This window comes from Populus euphratica, unplaced genomic scaffold (genome assembly GCF_000495115.2).
Source record: "Populus euphratica unplaced genomic scaffold, PopEup_1.0 scaffold159.1, whole genome shotgun sequence".
Taxonomy (NCBI): Eukaryota; Viridiplantae; Streptophyta; class Magnoliopsida; order Malpighiales; family Salicaceae; genus Populus; species Populus euphratica.
The window spans coordinates 121,012-138,262 of record NW_011499962.1 but is presented as its reverse complement, the minus strand read 5'-3'; the positions used below and the strand labels follow the sequence as shown (position 1 = coordinate 138,262).

The following is a 17,251-nucleotide window of genomic DNA, read 5'->3' as shown; positions in this document are numbered from 1 at the left end:
TGAAGCAGTACTGGCAAAGGTAAGGTGGTAGTACTAGCTAGTAGCTCCTATATGCTTTTAACCAATCTTAGGTGAAATGGGAATTATATGTAGAGAAAAATGGAACATATAAATAACACAGCGGAGAACACAACATAACGGTTTCTTGTGTGCATCGACCAAGGATAATGCATGGTGGGTAGCTAATGTTAAGATTGGAGCATTATTCTAGGACAATATTACCTAGTTGATGACCAAATAATCAAGGCATAATCAGGTGTGAGGGAAACTTTTGGTGGGTTATTGTCTCTTGCATTGTCATATTTGGATTACGATAAAGATTTTTCTGAGAAATCGAAGCTAAATTAGAGGCAGAATCCGGCTGTGGACCTCGAAATAAAGAATCTTCGCTAAATTGGTGGCCCTTTTGTTCTTCTAAAAGATATAGCAATAACATCCTCAATTTGTATTCATCTTTGGCCATGGTCGATATTGAGATGCAAGTAACATTTACCTTTTCCGAATTTATTGTATGATAGGTTTAAGCAAGGAAATAACAATTCATCTTGAGAGAGAAAAAAGGGGTCAATGCTTTGGAATCGTCTTTGGGACATTGCCGAGCAAGTATATATGGCTTTGCAATATCGAGTTCATCTTGTCATAGCTTTAATACAAGCAATAGCGCCTGCAATGCTATCAATTGTTTTCTGCATGACTTATTGAGCAGTCTTTTCTCTGTCATTTCATTTAATAATTAATTAATGATCAAGAGCGCATCTCGATTTCTTAATTTGAAATGATCATTGATCACTGTAATGAAAAAAAACCCTAAGTTTTGAAGGCTTGAATACTCATCTAGAAGTGGTCCTAAGCATGGAAGACTCACATATGTACATATGCAGGCATGCATTTAACCAATGAATCTACTCTGAAAAGGCGCAAAAAAAGAAGGAAAAGGGAGCAAATCCATATGACATACTACCACATGATACTAGAAATCTCGAATCTCACACTCCTGTTCTCATTAGGCCAACACAAGATCGGCTCTAGGCATTAGGTCCGATTACCAAGAAATGATCCTTTTGGCCCTTTTCACTCATGTTAATAAAGTAGCTAGTTTTATAATCAGATGTTATCTTCTGGGATCACATCTGTATCTTCTCTTTATCTTTGTAGCTTCAAGGGCTAATCAAGTTGTTTTGAGCAGTTTTTTTTTACCCTTTTCAAATTGGAATGTTTGATCTCTGTAATTAGTATAGTTGTCAAATTCCATTTAATGCATTATGCATTAAAGAAATGATGTCATTGGGATATCAGATCAATTTTCTTTTATAACGGTAAATAATATTGTTTTCATATTTTTTAATATTAATTTAATTGGATTTGTATCATATTAAGTTTGGTTTTGATTAGATCTCGAATTTTTAGTTTATCCTATCCAGTAGTGCCAACAACTATAATAATTAATATTCTTTTTAATTACAAAAAAAATCTTTTTTTTATTTATTTGTCTTCGGATAAAAAGCTATCTAGTGGTTTTTTTTTAAACAAAATCCCATATAACATTTCTTTAACATGCAAACTTATCTGATGATCTACCTTTTAATTCCTCAACTAATAACATGAATATAAAAGAATTGAAAACACTTTTTATTATTTTATATTCAAGAACATGGCACACCATTTAGAAAAACCATAATGATTTCATAAGTGCCAAAACCCTAGACAAATCCTTCTCCACTCCCAACTCCTTGTCACGATAAAAATAAGATTCTGTTTATTTCAATAAGATTTTATTTATTTTAATGTTTTTGAAAAAAAATAATTTTTTATTTTTTTATTTTCAGATTATTTTGATGTAATTATTTCAAAAATAAAATTTAAAAAAATAAAAAAATTATCATCTCAATATATTTTTAAACAAAAAAATATTTTAAAAAACAAACACTAATATAATAACAAATAAACTCTTAACCTATAAGTTTGGATTTTCAAAAAAAAAATTAATATTTAGGGTGATCATTGTTTGTTGTGCTTTTAGAATGTGGAGCATAAAAGCCCATCTGTCAAAAGTTTAAATTTATCAATCCAAGTGATAAAGGCTCTAAATATTTTGATGTCGGAGGATTTATGTCTATGAAGATGTTTGATAGGTGGGAATTATAAAATTTGATAATGTGGCATCCATTTGAGGGATGAGCTACAATAATCAAGATTGATGTTTAGGTCAATAATTGCACATAATGGAGTTATTGAAAGTGAACTTTGAAAATTGAGCTATGAACTCCATAATTCCATTCAATTCTATGTAGTGGACTTATCGAAAGTGAACTTTTAAATTGAGCTATGATGAACTCCATAATTCCATTCAAATAAGGACTCATTATTTAACAAGGAAGTTTTGATTCCACTTCTTATAGGTCTAAAAAGTCCTTAGAGAGAATTTTCGTTGATTGTTCAATCAATTACTTGAATGATTTGTCAATTGTTATCAATTGCTTATTTGGAGTCCCACAAAAAAAGGGTTCTTAACTTCTATCCAAGCAGTTACACGAGTCCCAATTCAAGAGCTCGATCCTAGCATGGTGATGCTAAAGGAATAGCTCCATGAAATGAGTCGAGGCATTGTAGTTGACTGGGTAAGGGACGTGGAAATAGTATTTCAAGACCCATTAATTATATGCCCGCGTTGATACGCTTAACTCTCCATGAAACCATATAACTGTTGGCTAAGCAAATCAATGGATAATCTTGATCCAAAGGTGAAGGCATTATGTGTGGTTATTGGCAAGCGTGCAGTCACTCTGGTGAAGGTTGTGGCATTCCATGGTTAGCTTGGGATAAGGTGTACATGAACAAGAAGAATTGTGGAGAATTTCGAAGCATCCCTCAATTCAATGTTGCTTTGCTTGCTAAACAAGAAAGGAGATTGGTATCCTTCTATAGCACAAGTCCTACAAGCCAAACACTTTCCCACCACTAACTTATGGTCTGCATTGTCTGAGATGTATTTCGGCAGCTAGATAGCTTTAAGCAGAGGTTGTAGCTAGATGGGTTATTGGTAATGGGAGTCAGGTCAACATAAGGACTGATCAATGGCTGCCATGTTATTTGGACTTCAAAGTTCAATCTCCTAAGCCAGTGGGTATATCTCAAGAGTGTCAGTGACCTCGTTGACGTGGAGAGTTGTTCTTGTTGTCTCACTGCTATCAGTTTGATGCTCTCCAGATCCGACATATCTCTTTGAGTTCTTGATTTTAAAAGGATAGAATGCTTTGACACTTTTCTAAGAACGACGAGTACACTTTTCCGAAGAGATATGGGAATGCTATTGCCCATGCTCTAGGGCAGTTAGCTAATCCTAGTATTTCTCAGAGAACTTGAGTGGAAGATGTCCTCGATTCTGTTTTATCTCTTGTACTTCTGTATTCTCCGTTAGTTTAATGTTATGTTTATTCCTAAAAAATGCACAAACAAGACCAGAAAATGAAAGAAAAGGATGCAAGCTTCCAGTAAGAAGAATCCGCAAAGGTACATGAACAAGCACTACCAAACTGGGAATGAGAACAAACTTGGCATGGAACTGTGAGGTCCAGCTAGCCTCGAGAGAGTCCGAACAATTGGATTGGCTAGTGATTGTGAGGAATCTGGTACAATATTTTGCGCCTATAATGTTCTCTGCTGTAGGCTACCAGATGGTTAAAGGCTCATGATAAGGAAGGCCGACTTCCAGAAAAAGCCTAGTGGAAAATCCTGACCCATTGAAATTTCAGATACCAAATTTTAAGAAAGCCCATATAATCAAGTTATAAAACTAAGGTTTCGAAACTTGATCCAAATTAAGTTTATTTCTAATGGGATTTCTTTAAATCCAAATTGATTTTATAAAAAACCATAGATTGATTTGCAAGCAAATTCAAGGTCCAAGTTTTGCTCTGGGCGACTATGCATGCAACCCACATCAAAACAGAGATGAGATAGTAGTCTGGAAGGACTCCATGGAGTTTCCAATGTGGAAGACAAGCTTTGTTTTGTTGGCACAGAATGACAACTTATCTGGGAATGTGTGTCCACAAGCTCCATCAGCAGGCTAGGGCAGGACTGAGGAGTTTGAAAAAGCAAGTGATAGGGCACCATGCCACTGGCAAATATAGAAGGAAGCTGTGGAGTGAGACAAGGGAATTTAATGATTATGAAAAAGCAAAAAGTCTTTGGAGAAGAAAACAACGGCGTAGAGGGTAGAAATCCAGGAAGCAGACCTACCGTCTTCCCACATGAACAAATATTGTAAAAAGGCAGCTAAGGCAAAAAATAAGACTGATTTGATGGATCATTAGAGATCTCCAGAGCCAACTTTATCCACTTGTGATGCATGTGATGGTCTAAATCATGGATGCTCCTTCATAGCTTCAATTAACCTATGCTACAGAAATTATCAGTGTAAGAACCTTTTTACCGTGACGAGCAAATCATTATTGTACAAATATCAACTACTCGGGCCCTGTCAGGGGTCATGGCTGGTGCAGGGCTAGAGTCTCAGACACCACCATTGCCGTTTCATGTTCGGTTGTGATATGTTCTCCATACCTGAGATGATAAAATATGGGGAGCTTCTCATGTAGGGTTGTTTTTTGAGTTATATATCGTGTATGCTTTTGTATATTAGTATATGAAAAATATATAAAAACTACTAAATGATTTTTATCATGTAAATTAAAAATTGAACTTTAAATATTTGATTTTTAACATATCATTTTAATGTAAACTATGAGGGTTTTTTTTTCTTTTCTAAATTCAGATATCTAAAAGCCCTCTGGATCTTAACTATTCCAATCAAATCAAGTTTATTCATTAAAAAATAAAGTTCTCCCAGCAATAATATACTTCATTTACAATATTATTTAAAAATAAATAAATATTAAATTATTTAGACAAACTATCATTGATATCTTGCAAAGCATATTTCTTCAAAATCTTCATAATGATAAAAACCTACCTCTCAATAAAGCTTTCATCACCATGACTCATTGTATTCAAGAAGCACAATCTACAATAAAATCTTGAATTTAATAATAGTTTTTTTTCTTCTAATTGTTGATGTCAAGAAGAGTTTGTCGAGTAGCTTCCATGATTTTCCATTGCCATCCAAACCCTCCTTTATTTTTATTTAAAAGAGGATTCATGTCCATGTCTCTCTTTTAACAAAAATAAAAATATCATAACTATATAGTATAAAAATGTTTTAGCAGGTAGGATAAGCCAATTGGTTAACTAAAACCAAAAAACAAATGTAGGATAAGTGAACCAAGATTAATTAATTTGAGTAATACAAAACATATTCAAAAATCAAATTTTAAGATGAATTGTAACGTATATATAAGAAAATAAAGCTGAATTTGAAAAGAAAACAAATACTAGATATTTTATTAATAAAAAAAAACCCTAGAATAATTAATTTTCTTCTTTAAATTTCAAATTTAGAATCTTTACTCAATTTTTTTTAAAAAAAAAGAATCTAACCTGTGAGTCAAACCAGCTAGCCAGTTGAAACAAAAGCTTGACACATGACTTAGAAGTACTTTATAAAGCAGTTAAGCGCAACATTTGCTTGTCGCAACCTACAGGTTGGTCTAGTGACTCCTTCTGGTCTCCCTCCATTAACATTATGCCTGAGTTTTAGCCCTTTACATAGGTTGGTGCCCCTTCTTGCTAGGGTAGAAAAACATGATACTTGAAAAGAAAGTAAAACACGAGGTGGACAAGGAATTCATCATGAAGTGCGAAGGCGCCCACATTTGTTGTAGCAGTACAGCTACCACAACAACAACAATTTGATAGTGATAGGACTGTGTAGAGGGAGAGAGGGTCTCCTGCCCATTTCTGCAACCTTCCCTTTCCCCTTTCTCTCTTTTTTCTTTTAGTAGAAAGATGGAATTCGAGCATCCCAATATCATGTCAAAAGAGGGCACATGACTGTGGATGCTGCAATTGAAGCTATAGCAGCTTCTTTGGAAGACCCAAAAGATTTGCTAGTTTTATTTCTGCACTCCTTCATTTCCTCCTTATTTTGGTATTCTCTTTTCTCATTCTCTGAAACAGTTTGCCAAGTTCTCTTGTTTCTTCTCTCTTTATAAAGCCAATAGATACCTGCTAGCCAACTTCCTTTTCTCTTTTGTTTCTCCTTTAAGATTTCAGTTCTTGGGTTATTGGTTTTGTTTATGAGAATTGAGGGTTTCGGCTTAGTGATTGATATGGGCTTATTGATTGGAGGCTTTGGATGTGTGAGTAGTAGTTACAGCAAGAAGCCATGCAGGGCCCTTTTATGGTGGCTCAAGGCAGCAGTGAAGAAGGCCGTGAAAAAGAATGGTGGGAAGAAGGGATTCAAGTTCCAGTATGATCCTTCAAGTTATGCTCTCAATTTTGATGATGGTTGTTGCAATTTGAGTGCGAGTGGAGATGCATACAAACATGGTGATACGAATACCAACACTAATATCCCTCAGGAGAGCCATCTTATTCTATGGGTCTACGTCCTGTGGGTAGAAGAACCTTGAGAGTGGTATGTGTTTGTTTTTTTCAGTTTGATCTGTACATTTTCTTTACCCATTTTTATGTCGCTGTTGTTGCCAATCAACCCTTTTAAGCAGCTGAATAGCAGAAAGCATTCCATTATTAAATGCTCAGTTAAATGTCCTGCTGGGCATTTTTGTCCAGGCAAGTGAATTGCGGTTCCTGTCATCGCTTGCCCTTGAATTTGTTGTTGGATATTAGGGGACAGACAACATTTTCAAAGTTTGGTCACAGCCTTGAAATCACTTGTACTAATCTCATTGCGTTTTTGGATAATATGACATAATCCACAATTTCAAAGGGAGCAAGCAATGTTTGGAATAGAAGAGAAAGAACAGCAAACAAATTGTAAAAAAGTTGCATCCAACAAATAGCTGTCTAGAGTCACTGTAATATTGAATACAGAAATTTATCATTCCATCTAGTTTCTGCATGTGCAAACTAGGCCAAACCGAAAACTTGCGAGCAACTCAAACTGCAGGGTCTTCAAGCATGGCAGTGGATAAATCGTTTATTCGAGGATAAACAGCTTTCTCATCAAGTTGGTTCTGAGCCCATAGCAACATTTTTAACAAGCTTGGAAGCTTTGGATCTGTGATTACGTTATGAATTAATTTTTCATATAAAAATAAGACGGTGCAAAAAAACAAATATCAAGAATCAACTCAAGAACACAAGCCCAATAAAGCAAGACGGATGTGAGAACAAAAGAAACATACAGGACCCAAACTATGCAACCTCTACTGCTTGCATCTCTTTTCTTTTGTCCTCATCTCTTTGAGAATTCAGCAAGATTTGTGAAAGAAAATAAGCATGTCTAATTTATAGCTACTGATGTGACCTATGGAGTAAAGTACGCAAATTCCCTTAAGAATGCCTTTCTCAATATTCCTATATATTCTCCCCAAAGGAAAGAATAAAATGGCCGCATTTTAAGTGAGAGCCAATGTTCAGGCTCTTAGTGCTACTGAGTGAAGATCAAGCACCCTTCAGGTGGGTCCTTAAATCAGCAAAGTTCAATTGGGCAAAAATATTAAAGTTAAATCTGACATAAAGGAAGCTGTTACAGTAACTGATGCCCATTTTAGACCAATATCTAATTGACATGTCCGGGCGGTAAGCATCCCTTGGTATAATTATGAGAGTGGAAGTTTGTGTATGATGTTTTAATGAATAGAAGAGCATGTCCAGAAGATATATCAAGAATAATAATTTATTTTTTTACCAAGACGATAACCAAGTTGTTTGAATTCTTCTCCTATTTTTCCTTTTGGTATATAAAAAGAAAGAGCAGCATACATCACCCAAGAACACGGGAACATTCATTTCTATTCACACACACACACAAGAGCATACCAGAAAAAGAAGAAAGAGGAAAGAAATCCACCAACCTTTTTCACGACTCTGGCTTGTAAGGATAGCTGCATTCACCTCACTTGCTGTCTTCAGGCGCTGTGAAATATCCAAAAGTCCTCCAACAGGGCAGTTAGAAACATCTTCAAAAGCCAGCAGTGCAACAGTCCTCTCCAGTTCTTCTAAAAAGCTTTGCTGCAGAATATATCAACTTTCTCAGGTCATTAATGATCACCACAGTTGTCATGTGAATGTGTCTCCTAAGACAATATTTATCTTCAAGGTGACTACCATTATTAGTTTCAATAAATATGAAACCCGTTTAATCATTCAAGTCTGATCAAATTGATGGAAAAAAAAAGGCCATTAGGAATTGCAAATGATATCAAATGCAATCGAAGTCAACATAACAAAATTATGAACTCAGACGTACGTTTTCTTCTCCCCTTGGTGCAAGTTCCTCCTGAGCGAACTCCAAAGCCTCTTCTACCTTGCCATTCCGAATCAGTTCTATAAATCTCTGTTGCTGGAGATGGAAAAACAGTTGCGGATTTGTGTCCAGTATCTGCATGAAGTATTTTCACATGAGGAAATCAAGATAGATAAAAGGCCATACTGTATATGGTTGTCTTACAACACACAAAAACAAATACTGAAAAGATCAGACATTTATGGCAAAATGAATAACCCTCACTTGAAAGAATTATGTTTCTGAAATTCCACAACCGCCATTAAAGATGAAATTTCCATACTTTAGCTTTCTTTATTACTTTCCTGTCATTTCATCAGTACACACAAACCAGGCAATATGCCAAAACACCATGCATGAGAAAATCACATCACTCTCTCTTGGCTAGACTAACATGAGTTGCGAAGATGCAACATGCAAAATGATAACGTACAATCCTGCAGATTGTTCGTTTGCTTCCTTGAAACATTCATAGCTAATAAGCACTCAGCCCATAAGCAGATCATTGGCACGCACAATCACGTACTTCAAGTCATATTTTATTCCAACCTATGAAATCAGTAAAGGTAGCTAGGATGCAGAAGCTATACAATAACCAGTTACTAAGGGCAAACCATTAATTTTGCTACAATGATGAAACAATTATATAGTAACAGAAAGTTGAAGGTCTCTTACAGCTCAATGCAATTGTATGCTTGTCGAGCAAAGTTCAAGATGTTACAGCCAACATAATCATGGATGACTGACTAACATGCTTCCTGATCTTTCTATGGAAGAGGGAGTTTCAAAAAAAGACATTCATGAATACAATAAGCAAACTGCAGAAGTCCTTTTCGACACTTAAAAAGCTAGAAGTTTGAGAAACAGATTAAACAAACAAACAATGTAGTCAAATCATTCTGACAAACTATGACAGGGAACGTAATTTGTGTATAATTGACACACAAGTCACCTTCGCATAGATTGTAGCAACATAATAAAAAGTCTAACCTCGGGATTTAAATCATTGACTTTCTCAATAGCATCCTCAACATTTCCACACTGCACAGCCTTCTTAACAGCCATTCGATCTGTAATTGTTGCAAGATCTATATCTGCTGTTTCTCAATAAGGAAAAACACAGGATCCTCACAAGGTCATGCCTCCAGAGCACGTAACATAAAATGCCAGCACTAAGAATGAGCTAAGATAAAGGATACGTTCAGTTCCTGATTCCATCTGGAATTTCTCAGCAGCATCAACATAACCTTCAGTAACAAGAAAGTTCATCACCAATTTATTCATGTCTTCTTTCCTGATTTTTACATCATTAAGCTTCTTTTCCCACTCTTCTCTTGTAATCACCTTTTTCGACGCAGCCTGTGCACAACAATAATAAACATCCAAACCTATCTAGCTATTCCAGTTCCATTAAATTTGCTCCAGTCTGTTTGTACACTCAATGCCACACAAATTATGCGGTGTAAACGCAAAATTTCATGTATTTTATTTCCCATTTTTGCAAAAAAAGAAAAAAAAAAGCATCGGCACGTATTTTCCCATTTGGATCCAATCTAACAAAACTGTAACTCAAACTACTTGTCATGGTTATCAGGCAAGTGCAAAAAAAATACTCTTTTTCATTGAATTCACAAGGCCCTCTTCTAGAACAATATTTACCTTATAGCTGACAAATGACAAAGCCTTGAACAATCAAATTTCATTCGCTTCAACAATGCATGAGGTTAAACATTTCAATGACATCAAATCAATCAAACCCTAATTCAAAGTACTTATCACAGTCATTTGGCTAGTCTAAGTGAAGGGCTCGCTCTCTTTCCAAAAATCTTTCATTTCCTTCAACGAACACCACAGCATCAACCGTAACTAATCACAACTGAAAATAAAATCAAGATTAACTAGAAATGAGAAACAGAAACCCTATTTATTTATTTTTTACCATTGCTTCAATTTCTGCAAGCTGACGAATCACAATCCAGAACAGTGACATCATTGAACCATCATCATCGGTAATCCAAAACCGGACTCCACTTCTCTCTGTAACCAAACAAACACCCAAATTAAAAACGCTTAAAAAGCACTAAAATCCACACCGTTACTCTCATAAAGAATTCAATAATTGTATTTACACTCGCCAGAGAGTCAAAATCCTTAACTGTATTGTAATTTATGATTCGGTAGATTGAATTGGGTTTTGAGTTTCCGGGAAAAAATTCACTTTCCAGGAAAGATTTTGCGCGAGGGAGAAAATTTGGAGGATTAGATTGGTTTTTTGGCTTCTTCTTTCATCACCCTGCTTTGTACGAGTAAGAGAGTAATTATTTTGGTTACGACTTACGAGCTGCTATGCGGGTACGGGCCTGGATTTATATGGGCCTTTGGTAGATATACTAGGCTAATAGCCCAATAGATTATCGAGGCGAGACCATTACATATTCGGACAACACCTCAATGAAATATGAATTCATTCAATTTTTGTAAATGTACTTGAGCATGTAAATGAAAATACAGTATAACCTTGATTAAATTATTTTTTATTAAAATTTAAATAATATTTTAATTAATAATATCTTGACTGGTTAACAAATTTTTATGATCTCAAGCATATTAATTTATAAATTATACATAAACTAAAACAAAAAAGTGTTTTTTTAAGAGAATAAGTTTTCCTTATATTTATTTGCTTTTCACTTAGTATATTTATCACCATTTTTTTCTTATTTTTTTATTTTTTTTAAAAAAATTATATTATATTTTTTACACTTTAAATATTTATCACTCTACATCTATTTATACTATTTTTCTATGCTTATCTTTATTTAAAAAACTTATGATATTAAAGAAATTAAAGTTCAATCAATAGTGTCTTGTTGAAAAAATTGAGTGGAAAAAAACGCATAATTTATGAAAAATATAAATAATAAAAATAATAATTAAAAAAACAATTATACATAAAAAAAACATGATTAAATCAACATATCACATGAACTCATCTATCATAACTATGGTATTTCCAGGCAATTTCACATGGTTAGATGTCCAATTTTATGACCATAAGAAATATCATTAAGAATATAAAGTGGAATATAAAGTGGAATAAAAAAAATTCCAACTTTTGACTGTGTAAAAGTTCGTTAAGTGGGCTCTTCTACTTGCCGAGCATCAATTATTGGTGAGGGGGGCAAAAACACACTTGTTTGTTAAGTCTCTGTTTATTTTCTTATTTTTAAAATGTTTTTGTAAAAATTTAAATTTCTTTTATTCTTTTACTTTAAGTTAATATTTTTTTAGTATTTTTAGAACATTTTAATATAATAAAATATTATTTTAATATATTTATAAATAAAAATCATTTTACAAAACAACCCATCCGTACACTCAAATACCTTCAAAACTTTATTCCAGAAAAGACAAGAACCCTAGATACTTAACTATTAAGGAATTGGCGCAGGGGCAGCTACACGCAACGTGTGACTTTCGACGCATTCATTGACGAAAGGGTGTGTTCCCTTCAAGTCAATAATTGAGCTCCGAGAAGTCTCTGCTTTTCCTACCTTTAAGTCGCTTGAACTTGGTGGAGGCTGCATTGCCTGCAAGTGGCCAGCGACCCTGTTCGCAGACTTTTCTTTTGAAAGAGGTTAATTCTAAGCTACTGTACTAAAGTGCTACTTTTCTAAAGTCCTGTGTTTTTTTTTTTAAATAAAATCTTGAATTTTTTTAAATTAATTTTTTTTTAATTTTTTTATTATCATTTTAATATATTGATAAAAAAAATTTATTTTAATATTTTTTAAATAAAAATTATTTTTTATAGCAACTAAAACTGTTAATATACAAGTTTAGCATAGGCATAAGAGTGCGAATTTGTCTTTACATTACTGTTTTGTGTGGTGTGGTCTTGTGACTGTAATAATAGTTATTTTTTAAAAAAAATATTTTTTTATTTTAAAAAGTTATTCTAATATTAAGACGTTAAAAAAATATAAAAAATTAATTTAAATAAAAAAATTATTTTTTTAGAAACATTGAAACTGCAATTCTTCGACCTGTTTTTGAATCGTCGTTTATTTGAGGGTGGTTATGAAAAATAAAAGCTCAGTTCAACCACTGGAGGGCCCTTCTTAATGTTTAGACAGAGATCCAAGTGCGGTAGTTCATATCAATTAAAAACTAAATAAATTTATTTTTTAATATCACGGATATATTTATAAACACTATTTTCCAGAGTCAATTTATAGAAGAGAGTTTGCCTACAAGAACACACTTGCGTGTAAATTAAAAAGACAAGGTGTAGATTAAAAATACAAAAGATAGAATTCGAATTTAGAAATGTCTCCTTGCTGCTACACTTATTTGAATATTGGGTCAGAAAATTCCAGGTAGAGAGATCCAAGTCGATGGTTCTAGATAGAGAGATCCAAGTTGGCGTTGCTTGCTGGATTTAATAGAATAAATTTATTTGAATATCGGGTTTGAGTTTTCTAACTTAAAAAATCCGTGAAAAGGGCAATCTCCGTGAAATCTGTACCTTGAGATTATTTATTAATTTATTTTTATTGTGTTATCTTATCCTATTAGCAAAGTCTCATGACATAATTTTAAAAACAGGTAACCTCAGAGATGGAGGAATAGCAGAAACCCCAGCCCTGCAAATAATTTTTTTTTCAGCCCCTCCCTCCCTTAATACTATTTATAATTTTAGTTTAAATATTAAAACAAGTTAAATCTAAAATCCTTTTAATTTTAATTTTTAATTTATCCCCTGAAAACAGGGTTATTTTGGATTAAAAATGATTTTTTTTATATTATGATGCAGTGTCTTAATTTTAAGAAATATCATTATAATAAAGCTAGCAAGGCTCCGATCTTATGAGGAATTTTTTTTTTAATTTTTGTTTAATAATATTTATAATTTAAATTTAAATAATAAAACAACTTAAATCCAGTCACTTTTCATTTGAATTTTTAGTTCATCCCTTATTTTGGATTGAAAATAATTTTTTATATATATTATGATACAGTGTTTTAATTTTGAGAAATACCATCATAATAAAGATACCTGTTATGTGTGTACAATCATTTTAATGAGATGGGAATGTTGCTTAATGTTTTTAGTTTAAAATTATTATTATTTTAGTTTTTTCTATTGTTTTAATGTTTTGATATTAAAAATAATTTTTAAAAAATAAAAAAATTATTGTAATTTGTGTTTAAACAAAATAATATTTTAAAAAATATCTATAATACAGTTATAAGAACAATTTTAAAACCAGAAGAATCATCTCGTGACATGGAGGGATGATCGTGTAGTTATGTGGGTTTTCACGTCTTCTCTCTTGGTCTACTTATCTTGTGGAAAAAGACCAAACATGCCACCTCCACAATGTGCTATCCTAGTAACTTCTCACAAAACGCTGCCCTTGATTTCTGGCTATCTTGCAATAATTTATCGGTGCTTGTCGTTTTACGTCTATGACAGCTAACGTGTCCATGAAAAACGATCGAAGAGGCCAAAGACCTTTTTACGTCTATGACAACTAACGTATCCATGAAAAATGATCGAAGTGGCCAAAGACCTTTTTATTCTATCTCTAAGTATTCATAAACACTAGGACATGTATGAATCACTTTAGAGCATCACTACTAGTCTTTTATAATTTCATATAGTATCCATCAAGCCACGCTAATTCTTAAATTAAAAAAAATACAAAACAAATTAAAAAAAATTCAATCCAAACAAAGATACGTAGGTTGTTCAAGTAAAGTCCGCATGGGTTCACAAGCCAAGTCCGCATGAGTTGACACACCTAATTAGTTTGAACTCCTCACTTGTTCGAGTTGAACCAACTATCTAGTCCCTTTAGTAGTCCAAGCAGGCTTGCTCCGAGCATGCAACCTTGTTTGCGATGCTTGAGGTCTTTTGATAGCTATTTTTTAGCTTGACCCCATATCATACAAATTTTCTTATATCAATCTATTTTATAAGGTAAAGTAGCGAGTTTGGAGAAAGTAAAATATCGGACTACTCTCTTCAATGAATGTTATCATGATGCCTATCTTTCTTATCGATCTATATGCATCTCTCATTAATGACTCACAAGCATCGACCTTTTTGCTAATGGCACAACGAGACATAACAACTGAAAACTCATTTTTCTCAACTCTTTTTATAGGGTAATTGCAAGAGAAAGTAATTATTCTTTATCAGTACACTACTCTTCACAAGCTAAGTTTACATTATTAAAGTTTGAAAATATCTTAAATCATCAAATAAACAGATTCATTTAAAAATTCTATTATAAATCACAGTTGATTCAACAATATAAAACTCTATTAAAAATAAAAAAGCAAATCACACAAAAAGATAAAAAGTCTATTTGAAATCACGGTTCATTCAACAATATAAAACTCTATTAAAAATAAAAAAGCAAATCACACAAAAAGATAAATTGCTCTTCCCCTGCTCTTACACCTCTATCCATATTTTTTTTTTGCTTATCACATTATTCTTCCACTTGACATATTTTTTTTTTATATTTATTAACTTAAATATTAAATAATTTTTTATTTTGACATAAAACTTGTTTTTATAGATAAGCATGGAAGTTACCCTATCAACCTATTAGGCAATGATCAAGTCCAATTATCTTATCACCTCATCAACTAAGTTAAGTTCAATTATTCTACCAACCCAAAATGCAGTTGTGAAAAATTTAATATAATTTAAAGTTTTCATAACTTTATAAATATAATATTTTAAAAATATAAATAAATAAATAAAAGATGACACTAGGTTTAGATTTAAATTTTACTTACTCTAAATGCTAAACATTATTTTTTTTCCCTCTCAATTGACGGCTATTAATATTCTTTTAAACAATCACATGGTAGGTTTATTCCATCATTTTTCGAGTCTCAAATTAATTTTGTAAAAAGTCCTATAAATGTTATTGGGCGATCTCATGTAAACCTCTTAGCAAAGTCCCATGAAATAATTCGATAAAAAGGGTTTATTTTCGATTGTAATTGATTTTGTTTTTCATATTAACATACAATTTTTGGACGATAAATGAACTTCATTATTATATTATCGTATATTGTATCTGTTCTCTTCAATAAGCTCTTGATTGATTCAAAGCACCACTCTCTTTCCTAGAACCAAGTTTTGATTTTAAGAAATATAAAAAGAAAGATATAAATCACAGATACACATCACTTCAAGGGACACGACACAAATCTTGCTTAAAACTTGAATGCGGAGAGAGATGGTAGCATTAGAGAAAATATCCAGATTTCTAGACCATAAGAAGAATCTCCTGACATGGATGGAGCTTGCATCCAATAGTTTCGTGGATTTTCGGGTCTTCTAACAGTAATTCTTGGCTATCTTGCGATGATTTCAGATCAAATACACTAGGTCACATTAATTCTTGAATTGATGAAAAGTCATTCTGTTTTTTTTTTTTTTTCATCAAGCAGAGTCCCATTTTTTATGGCTTTTAAAGATTAGAAATTACACAGGACTTTCCAAGTATGGGACCTGACAAGTGACAACCCCTCTCCGCGACTAAGAAGTTTCTAGCATAAGTCCCCTCTGTTGGATTAGGACCAGCTGCATGCAGTTGCAGGGTCGACGATGAATCAAGCATTGGATGCTTTGGCTTTGATCCCAAGTACCAAACACCAGGTTGTCTGATTCCATACGAAAAATCCGAGGACACGGTTTTCTACATATGTGAAGATTTTGATGTTTATTGTTTTTAAAAATATATTAAAATATTTTTTATTTTTAAAATCAGTGTGTTAAAATGATTAAAAAAACCTAAAATATAACTAATTTGAGATGAAAAAATTAAATTTAAAAAAAAAACATGACGCAACAGCAAAGAGAATAAACCAGGATAGAAAACAAACTGAAATTTCTTGTTCTTGTTTGACAGCAGATAAGAAACAGAAGAAGCATCTGCCTGCATGGAAAACAAGTCGATGAAATTCCCTTACATGTACCCCAACTTGGTACTTTCTTCGAAACGTGAATCACGAGGACTTTAATTTAAATTTCATTCACATTTGGCATTGTTAGGAATCTTCGCCAACTAGAGTCTTCTTTTTCTACAAGCTCAGTGCTAGCACAGTTGTCAGCGGCGGTGACTATGGAATTTTTTTTTCTGGGATCGGGTATTATTCTGATTTAAAATATTTTTTTTTATTTAAAGTTATATTAAAATAATAATTTTTATTTTTTAAAATTATTTTTTTTATTACACACATAAAAAAAAATAAAAAATTAAGAATATATTTTGAAAAAAAATAAAAAATAAAAAAAGATAGTTTGCATCTTATTTTCAAACGAGCTAAGAAATGTTTGGTATTGTTTTAATTAAAATTAAAATTTTTCTTAATTAAATTTAAATTGTTAATATTTTATATTATTTTATGTAATATCTAATATTTTCAAACAGATACTAAATCCATCTTTCATTAAATTATCATAAGTTAGCCATAATTAATTATTTTATTTAAAATAATATTATTTTAGAATTTTTTATTTTTAAAAGTTAACCCAATTAAATTTTACTAAGTTTATTTAAGTTAACCAAATGAAAGTCAAATCCATTAAATAACCTAAATCTAGCTAAATCAATAGTCAGATTGGTTTAAATCTAGCTAAACCTATAAAAGTCAAGTTTTATACCATCGAATTAATCTACTACACCGGTGAGTATAATAATTATGATTATCCAAAATAATAATAATAATAATAATAAATTATAGTATTTATTTGGACCTAAGTGCACCCTCATTAAATTTATAACAAGCAGGTTATTCTTCAATCAAAATATTTGCTTTTATATAACCACAAAAAAAAAAAAAAGCCAA

At 32.4% G+C, this 17,251-nt stretch overlaps 1 protein-coding gene across 1 annotated transcript; it reads right to left on the bottom strand.

Annotated features, from left to right (window-relative positions):
* Positions 1 to 6,763: 6,763 nt before the first annotated feature.
* Positions 6,764 to 10,677, bottom strand: LOC105138758 (LisH and RanBPM domains containing protein). The gene is made up of 7 exons (XM_011044942.1): positions 10,528 to 10,677; positions 10,311 to 10,408; positions 9,571 to 9,730; positions 9,362 to 9,468; positions 8,336 to 8,467; positions 7,941 to 8,097; positions 6,764 to 7,141 (listed from the first exon to the last, which is right to left on the bottom strand). The coding sequence occupies exons 2-7, from the start codon at positions 10,362 to 10,364 to the stop codon at positions 7,020 to 7,022; spliced, it is 732 nt and encodes a 243-aa protein (XP_011043244.1). The 5' UTR covers positions 10,365 to 10,408; positions 10,528 to 10,677; the 3' UTR covers positions 6,764 to 7,019.
* Between the last annotated feature and the right edge of the window lie 6,574 nt (positions 10,678 to 17,251).